General features: G+C 37.9%; 1 protein-coding gene across 2 annotated transcripts; it reads left to right on the top strand.

Moving 5' to 3' along the window:
* Nucleotides 1–238: 238 nt before the first annotated feature.
* Nucleotides 239–2858, top strand: LOC103401163 (SCARECROW-LIKE protein 7). 2 transcript variants are annotated; one of them, XM_070814596.1, is made up of 2 exons: nucleotides 239–480; nucleotides 599–2858. In XM_070814596.1, exon 2 carries the CDS (start codon nucleotides 626–628, stop codon nucleotides 2432–2434), a length of 1809 nt encoding a protein of 602 aa, XP_070670697.1. In that variant the 5' UTR covers nucleotides 239–480; nucleotides 599–625; the 3' UTR covers nucleotides 2435–2858. The 2 variants fall into 2 exon arrangements, with proteins under 2 accessions (XP_070670697.1, XP_070670696.1); XM_070814595.1 differs by having other exon boundaries at nucleotides 273–476.
* The last annotated feature ends 7158 nt before the right edge of the window (nucleotides 2859–10016 follow it).

The raw sequence follows: 10016 nt of genomic DNA, 5'->3' as shown, positions 1-10016 counted from the left end.
GTGTATCTTCCTATCATTTTAATTGTCTATGGTGTATTTTCACGACACTTATTACTACGGTCTATTGTTATTTCTTTTTACTTATAAATGAGAGATTTTACATTTGATTCTCATTAAAAATGAAGTTGAACTATATTATTTTAACAAACTTATTATAAAGCTTTGCCTACTTCTTCACTCCTTCACTCCGTTAGTGTAAATACTATTTATTGTTAAAAGTAAAATATTTGTGGAAAGTGCAGACTTATAACTTGAAACGCTAAATTCCCTTTGGGGAAGAAGAGAAGTACTCTCTTTTGAGATTTTAGCTTCACCTCCTACCCTTCATTATATTATTATTATCAAACAATAACAAAAATAAAAACCAAGCCATTATACACACTCCACACTTTGTATTGCACTGTCCTCTCTCCTTCCTCTCTCTCTTCTCAGCAAAATTCAAGTTGTGATCCCGTTGTTTCTGGACCTCCAGTTGTGTCTGTACTCCTCTCTCTCTCTCCACTTCTCACTCTATAAAGTCTCAATCTTTCACTCTCGAACTCACTTTCCTGCTACTATTTTCTGATCCTGGGTTTCTGTTGTTGTAATGTGAGTGCAGTGATTTCCGGTTCGATTCGGCCGGAGAATGGCATATATGTGCGCGGACAGTGGAAATCTAATGGCGATTGCCCAGCAAGTCATCCAGCAGAAGCAGCAGCAGGAGCAGCAGCAGCAACAGCACCACCAGCAGCCGCCGCTCGGTGCTTTCTCCCTCACTCCATGGCCCAACAACACCCACCACACTCTCGCTCAAAGCCCCAATCTGGGCTTCGGGCTAACTGGGTCGGGGTTTTCCGACCCGTTTCAGATGCCGGGAGGTTCCGACGCCGGTGGGGAGCCTGGGTTTCCGTTTCCTAACTTGGATCACCACGCCACTGGGTTTAGGTTCTCTGATTTGGGCGGCGGTGGAGCGGCCGAGTTCGACTCGGACGAGTGGATGGATAGCATAATAGGCGGTGGGGATTCAACGGATAGTTCCAACCTGCCTTATGCATGCGACACGTGGCAGGGGAACAATGCTGATTTCGGTCTCTATGGCGCCGATCCGTTTCAACCCCACTGCCCGAGTCGACTCAGCAACACTTGCTCTCCGCCGTCCGATCTCAACCGAGTCATATTCTCCGAAACCCAGAACCAATTGGCAACGTGGACTCCACCGCCGCCACAACAACTACACCAGGTTTCGATTAAAGAATCCAAATCAGCAGACCATCCTTCACTCAAAAACGACGCTGTCGGGGTGTCGTTAGGGTCGCCCGAGATTGAGTCAGCACCGCCGCTGCTTAAAGCCCTACTCGACTGCGCCAGGCTCACCGAGTCGGACACCGACCGCGCCGTCAAATCACTGATTCGACTCAGGGAATCGATCTCAGACCACGGAGATCCAACCGAAAGAGTCGCCTTTTACTTCGCCGAAGCGCTGCACAACAGAGTGTCAGTTCTGCAATCAGAGAAGACCTTTACGACGGCGTACGACACTCCCTGCGAGGACTTCACGCTGTCATACAAGGCCTTAAACGATGCCTGTCCGTATTCCAAGTTTGCCCATTTGACGGCGAACCAAGCGATACTCGAAGCGACGGAGAGAGCTACCAAGATCCACATAGTCGACTTCGGAATTGTCCAAGGGGTCCAATGGGCGGCGCTGCTGCAGGCCCTTGCGACCCGGTCCACCGGAAAACCCGTCAGTATTCGGATCTCCGGCATACCCGCTCCTTCACTTGGGGATTCTCCAGCGGCCTCGCTATTCGCCACTGGAAATCGACTCCGAGAGTTCGCGAAGCTTCTGGAGCTGAACTTTGAGTTCGAACCGATTCTGACTTCGGTAAACGAGCTTGACGAGTCGTGCTTCCGGTTCGAACCGGAAGAGGCCTTGGCTGTGAACTTCATGCTCCAATTGTACAACCTGCTTGACGATAAACCAGCAGCGGTTCATTCTGCTCTGAAGCTGGCCAAGTCTCTGAACCCGCAGATTGTGACTTTGGGCGAGTACGAAGCGAATTTGAACCGGGTCGAATTCGCCAGCCGGTTCAAGAACGCATTGAAGTACTACACTGCGCTGTTCGAATCGTTGGAGCCGAACTTGACCCGAGACTCGCCGGAGCGGCTGAAAGTGGAGAGGCTTTTACTGGGTCGACGAATTGGCGGTTTGGTCGGGCCCGAACAATCGGGAACCAAACGAGAACGGTTCGAAGACAAAGAGCAGTGGAAGTATCTGATGGAAAGCTCCGGTTTTGAGTCGGTAGCCCTCAGCCATTACTCCGTCAGCCAGGCTAAAATCCTGCTCTGGAACTACAATTACAGTTCTTTGTATTCTCTAAAGGAATCTCCACCTGGGTTTCTCTCTCTATCCTGGAGTGAAGTTCCCCTGTTCACAGTTTCTTCATGGCGTTAATGGGTTTTGCTTCGATTTCGGAATCGGGTTATCGGTTTTTCGCCAGGTCTTTTATAACTGGGCGGGAGCCTGTTAGTTTCGGTACGCCATTGACGGCAATCAGATATGAAACTCAAGACTCTGCCTTAGTGACAAACTTAGGATTAGTAATTACCATCCATCAGTGTTAATTTTGAGCTTTTTGGGTCACAAATTGCTTGTTAATTTTGTAGTTTGGTACTAGTTTTTTTCACCTTCCTCCGTTTTTTGGCTTTCTTTACAGGTCTGAGACTCAAATATGACTAATTGTAAAAAAAAAAAATAAAAAAAAAATGGCATTGAAAAATGGAGGGGTAAAAAGGTTCTGCCCCCTTTGTTGTCTGTAATTCTGTTTGTAAATTTGAATCTTGATATTGAGTTTAGTTTTCATTTAATTTCACCTTAATTCTTGGGCAGTGCTTCTCACTCCTGTTTTCTCGTTCTGTACTTTTTAATAAGATTGTTTTTGTTCCTTCTTTCGTTTTCGTTTGATTTATTCAATTCAATTCAAGACTAGGAGATGATAACAACACCGATACACTACTATGGTGATAACTTGCTGGATTTTACATGATACATTGGGGCCTATTATACACCGAAATACATGACCATTAGATCTTAATTGTTTGATTATTAGTTGCATATTTCATGCTTCATTCATCCAGTACATGACATATGGATAATATTTGCATTCTTCCTATGGGGCGAGCTCATTGTCCCACTTAAACGAATCTGCACCGTAAAACTTTCATAAGCGGATCCGTTCAATCTTCTAATCTTCATTTGAAGATCATTCTTAAAAAAATTCATTCAATCGAATATCGTTGAGTCATCTATGTATGTGAAATAAATCAACGATTCATCATGAATGTGTTATTTGGCACCTACAATGTTGATTTATTTGATACATTTGAATGACTAAACGATATCCGATTCAAATAATTCTATATATATATATATGACATTCAAATGAAGATTATGAGATTGAATGGTTCCAATTATGAAATGCCTATGTAATCATAAGTTATTTCCAAGTAGGGAAATGAGTTTATCCCTTCATAGGGAATGCAAGTATTATTCATGCCATATTATCAAAACATAGTATTACGTTCGTAGTGGTGTCCTAAACTAACACCACCCTAAATCCTGACACACACTGGATGCTATGTGTCTTAACTTTCTCACATAGAATTGCTAATTAATTTGAGATACAACCGCAGTGACCTATTCGGTGTAGGTAAGTCTCCCTCTCACAGTAGTGAGTAGGCTCAATATTTTGCCTCCTTCAAATTCTTTTAACTGGTGTCCACATTAGGGTTTTTCAATGCAGATGCCGTAAGGCATCAGATTTTTCATTTTTCTGACTTGCAGAAGGAGTAAATGATATATACCAGGTTGTGAATGTAAAGTCGCCTTCCGAGGAGGACGACCTGTAAGCAAAATCAATCTGCCATAAAAATCTTTTTTCTTCTGCAGATGAAACCTTTCCATATTCAAAGGCTGTTGCTTTATTAGGGTTTCGTAATCAATTTCCTTAAACCAGCCCCAAAGACAATGACTTGAACTTCAAACTTCAAATCCATGGGACCAAGTTTTCTTCTTGATTGTGATATTAATGGCGGTCCCTTTCACTCTCCGATCAATCCCTCTCTCTCTCTCTCTCTCTTGAGAGAGAGAGAGAGAGAGAGAGAGAGAGAGAGAGAGAGAGAGAGAGAGAGAGAGAGAGAGAGAGAGAGAGAGAGAAGGATTAAACAAGCTGGGGAGGAGAAGCATTACCTTTCCTGTTCAGTGTACAAAATCAATGTGGCCAAAAGCATGACAAGGAATGCAGTGGACTGCATGATATATAATGCTGCTGCTACTGGTCCGAGCGATTGTGACAACTCAGGACTCAATTGTAAAAGGAAATATTTGAGTTTATAGAAATTTCATTTTGGCTTAAGTTAGGGTCTAATATTTTTGCTAAAAACACAAATGTGGGGTTTGGTATAAGTCTCTGTCAATCTCTGCGCTCATTTCACTCTTGTAGAACACAAACCCCTTCTTGAATTGCAAAAATGGACCCTTATAGTCCCTCCACCCCGCCACTACTATTTGACATGTCATTCTCACAAGTGGGGAGAAATGACCAAATGGTTGTTTCAAACTTAAAATTCATATCTTTCAGCAAATGTGAGCTCAGCGAGTTGATCAAAGCAGTGTGTCAATTCTGTAGTACCCAAATATGATTGTTTCTCTTTATAAATTCGAATAGTTTGAAATATCGCGTTATAAGTAAAACAAATAAAAAAGTTTATATCTTTTCCAACTAATCAATTTAGTCCAGCAAATTGCATATTTAGTGGCTCAAACTAGTCCAATATTTGCTATTAGTTACTTGAAAGAGGTATGTGTTCATCACTAATTGTCCCCAAGACCTGATTTGGTAACTTGACAGCTAGGGCACAGGTTAACCTAGTTATAAGTAGTTGAATGTGAAATTTATGGACCATTTTCTGGTTAAAGTTATGAAGTAATAAATTTCAAGGACTACAATACACATTACATGGAATCTCTTTTCAATTCTTGTAGAACACCACTAACCAAGCCCTTACAAGCCGAGGCCATGGTGGTTCGAGAAGGGTTGGCTTTCGTGGCTAGGAGGGGATTTCAAAACCTGATTATCGAAAGAGATTCGCGGCCATGGTGGTTCGATCTGTACAGCGGTGCGGGTACCTCTGCGATCCTATTGTCCGTTGGACACATTGTATAGGATGTGAAAGCTTTGCTGCCCTTGATCAGTGGAGTTAGTATTACCCATGTTCGCCCCAACGCCAACGGTGTCGCTTTAGCCCGTTTTGCAGTTCAGGTTGGATGCACGTTCTTATTTGTGACCTAAACTTCGAAGAGTGTAACTCTAGTTAAGAGTCTTTGTATTCCCCCTTCCTTATCAATGAAATCGAATCGTTTCAGTAAGAAAAAAAAAAAACTAATAAAAATGGTTTGAAAATCTTGAGTTTTAACGATAAGGACAAAATAAAAGGTAAAATGAATTGTACCATAATTGACTTTTTAGTATAAAAATGTGATTTTTCATTAAAGTAAATATTATCGAAAGTTTTTTTGTTAAAATTCTAAAAAAAGAAAAAAAAAGGGGTGAAAATGGGAACACTTCTAGAAACGCCTTTTGCCATTCAAGTATTGGGTTAATTTGACGAGATGAGTCAGTACTCAATATGTTGTGATATGACACGTGAATTTTCCTAAATGGCTAAGTGAAAGAGGCCAACATTGAGAAATTTGGGGGCACAATTTCGCTGTGACATATTTACTCATTATGTACATATTGGAAGAATGCGTGTACCTAATTACGCATTGACTAAGCTCAAGTGATATTGTATTACCAGCTAGTAAAAGTTTGGTTCACACCATACCGGTGTAATTTTAGTATCTTATTATCCTAATTTTAGGGACGCAAACGGTTTTGCTAAGGACGTGAGAAATTAATATACCATACGCGAACACAATAAAATGATGTCTGATTACACACATCATAACATACACATCTTCAATATAAATATACCATATGTGAGCACAATAAAATGAATTGCAATTAATCTGCATCCTACTAAAGATGATCGAATCCGCCATTAGAGTAGAAAATCTTACATTTTACATCTTTCACTTTGAAGACGATCTGTAAAGTTCTAGTGAAGTAGTTTAATTTGGGTGTTTTTTTTTTCTTGTTTTAGTTGGGGTTAAAAGTTGGGAAATTTTAGAAAAGGGTAATGGAATAGTGCAAGGATTGAAGGGACTAGTCTTTACAGCAAACAGCTGTTGATATATGGACAGCGTTTGGTTTTGCAGTTGCACGACTCTCATCCTATCAAATCATATTTATTCACATTTTGCCACCGTACGAATCAAATGGTATAGTTAATCACTGTTATATTCGCGCCATCAAATTGGTATTCTGAATGGCCAATAATATTTTTGATTTAGTGTCACTATTGATGGCATAGATATCTGCTCGTTATATTGTTATTACGTAATTTCACGGGTTGTGAGAGAATTCCGCATTTGTTAGGCTTTCGCCTACACAATGGTGAAACCTTTACCATCACCATTAGTGGTATCGTCAGAATTTCATGTGAGGAGGGGTTTTTCACAAATACAAATAAATATGACGAATAACAGTTACAAAACTACTAATTAAAACACCATAATAACACATGCATCTATAATATTTTATATTTTCAATAATCATAATTGTCTCTCACAAATTTTAATATTTTGAAACCGTTGCATGATAATCTCGTTATTTAAATATTAAATTTAATAAGAAGAATCAATCAAAAGGTCCAAACTCTAACACTTAAGTAAGATGGATAGACGAGAAACAATAGGAAAAATTATGGAAAGTAAGATAGATTTTACAAATAGTATTGTTTTTGTTGAATAAATTTGAATTTTATATGAAAATAGATATGAAATTTCAAGAAATGAGAAAAATAATAGCTTTTTAGTCTTGGAGTCTTGCTCCTGGGTTGCACTGTGAATGAAAGACTAGAGAAGTTTTTTGTTTTAATTAAAAGTGAATGGGTTTAATGTTAAGAGATTTTATTTTTATCAAAATGTTAAGGGTTATTGATTTTATGTTCAATAAATAAATATTAAATTAGTGTTGGGATGGAATCAAATATGGGAGTTGGAAACTTAAATAGGAGATAGTTTATAATGTGTTTTGTATTATTGACTAATAGGAGAAGGGTTGTAAGGAAGAATAATGAAAGATGTTTATAAGGGAAGGCTTGCAAAAAAATGTGAGGATAGGCCTATTCTCTTCTTCCCTCCCCCCCTGACCACCGCCAAAAACAGCCTTGATTTTGTGAGGAGACTAATGCTTTTTATTTTTGATAAAAAACGATAGATTTCCATTTCAAAAACAGAAAGGCTTGTTCAATACAAGCTAAGAGCAACTTCATCGTTGCTTATTGCCTTGAGAATAGGCAACTCAATCCACTCTCTTTCTCACCAAAACACTTCAGCTCACTCAGACAATTGGACCCAAGGCGAGCCTGATGGAGAAATCAGGCAATAATCGCCTTACCCAACGCTCTGCTATGTGACATAAGGCTGACATCATCATGACTTCAGCCACAATTTAAATTATTAAAAAAACTAATTAAAACATAAAAAATATAATATTTTTTTTCTATAAATACCTAACAATGTTATTCCACTTTACACTACGTTTCAATATTTTCAAATACTTTTAACCAATCTTTTATTATTATTTGAAATTAAAAACAAAGTTATCTTTTATTATTTTATAAAATAAAAAATACTAATATTTTAATACGAATTGGCTGATTTTTCAGTTTAGGGATGAAGATATACTTGGGCAGTTACTGTTCATTTAAGGAGATTAAGTTGCCTATTGCCCAGGATAACCTTCCCACACTAGAAGTGCTCTAAAGGTACTAATCCACTAAAGGTACAACTTGAAGGAGAATGATTTCCTCAAACTATGTACGAACATAATTAGAGTGAACAACCAAACAGACGAGACGAGACGGTAGATTATAATGTAATTATTGTTATTTCAACTAGAAGAATAATTTACATGTAAAATACGATTGTATTTGAACTCAATCACACGTGTTGCATCGCGTGAATATGAATATGAATATGATAGGGTTGAAACACAAGCAATTCAGCGTTATGATTGCGCGGAAGTTTCTCACTGGAAACAGGGCTGAAAGGGGCTGTCTTGCTTCACTTTTTCTCTATGACAATTGACTACTCAAATATTTGAGGTTTTTTGGGTGGTGAATTTAGAATGTGGTCAGATGGTATCATTCATGCTGCAACGGTCGGGTGGTCCCACCCTCTTCTTCTTCTGTGGAGATATTCTTGTACGATCCTCCCTGCTTTCCTTTCATTTGGATTCTCCGGATTCTTTAATTTTGTTCATTCAACCGAAAATCGAACGGTTAGAAATTCATTCTTGTTCACCTTCATCTTCTCTACTACATCTCTTCCATCTTGACTGTTCACCTTTTCCTATTCATCATTTTTTCTCTTCCCCATTTTTCTCTCCATCTCTAGAATTGAAGAATCTGGAAGGGATGGAAGTAGGGATTGTCAACAATTATGGCGGACGGGTAACTGCAGTTATTTAGTTATAATTATTTATGTTCATACCTGCATAATCGTTTACTCGTTGAGTAATTGCAAACGGTTATACCCATACCCATAACCGTTTATAAACGATTAACCATACCCATAACCGTGTACTTATTTAACCATAACTGTTTACCCATTTAACCATAATCATTTACCCGTTTATCCTTTTTTTACCCATTTCCGATTTTTTACCCGTCTACATGTTTTTTTAACAACTTGAAAATTACAAAAGAAAAATTTATCATAATTTTCGTTTTCTAACAATTAAACACCGTTATAAGTACATAATAACAAGTATTTTCTTATTTTAATAATTTAAGTTCTCATACAATTCCAATAATTGAAATAATAGTTTACGAACGATATTTTTCTGCTATTCCTAAGCAAGTATTTAATTATAATCTATATGATAACAAAGTAAAGCTTCTAAAAACAAAAAGTAGTCATTATCTTGAATACTAGATGATTCAAAGCTCCAAAATATTTCAAAACTAAACATTTTCGAACACTAATGCTTTAACACGTTCAATCACAAAGTCTCATCAACTCGTTGTCATCAAAAGAGGCCTACAAAAGAAATTTATAAATTGAATTAGTATTTAGGAACACCAACACCAATTAACATGAATCCAGCAGAGATAAGTAATAACATAATGTTTACATTGTACACTCAGTTATAAAAACAAAAAACAAAAAATAGCAAACAAAAGCGGAGTACCAAATCAATTGAGTTAGTATCACCATTCATCAATATGCATAAGAAGGTTTACATTCCATGATTTTTCAGACACCCATATGCATAAATTGAACTAGTATCACCAATAACTCTAAAGTAAAAAACAAAAATAAAGATTAGTTTTTACCACATTCACATCAGTGTCATCACCAAACAAGGAATCTTCAACATGAGGAGGAGAGTTTGAATATGGTTCAATAGTAAAAATTAAAATTAAGCTAAAATAGTAAAATTTTGAATATATACATAATTTATATGAAATTTTACATTAAGTACCTTGCATCTGACTCCACTACCAGTCTCGAGAACACATGAGTGCTTCCACTTTGCTTGAATGAAGTCGGCTACGGTGTGGACTGATAATCCTACCACCAATACTAAATTTTACATATATTAAATTAAATAAGTAAATGGATACCCGTTATAACCGCGGGTAATACTCATAACCGATGGATATCCATTATAACTGCGGTAATACTCATAACTGCCCATTTAAATTTCACAGATAAACGTTTATACCTATAACCGTTTGTTCGTCTAAACGGTTACCCATAACCATAATAGTGAACTTTAAATAGGCGGGTAACCGCGGTTACACAAACTCATAAGTATTTTGTCCATTCATAGATGGAAGTGATCGGGAAAATTCCCACAGCGTAT

The sequence above is a fragment of the Malus domestica genome, chromosome 15 (assembly GCF_042453785.1).
Source record: "Malus domestica chromosome 15, GDT2T_hap1".
NCBI classification, from domain to species: Eukaryota; Viridiplantae; Streptophyta; class Magnoliopsida; order Rosales; family Rosaceae; genus Malus; species Malus domestica.
This window is presented reverse-complemented; position numbering and strand designations above follow the sequence as displayed.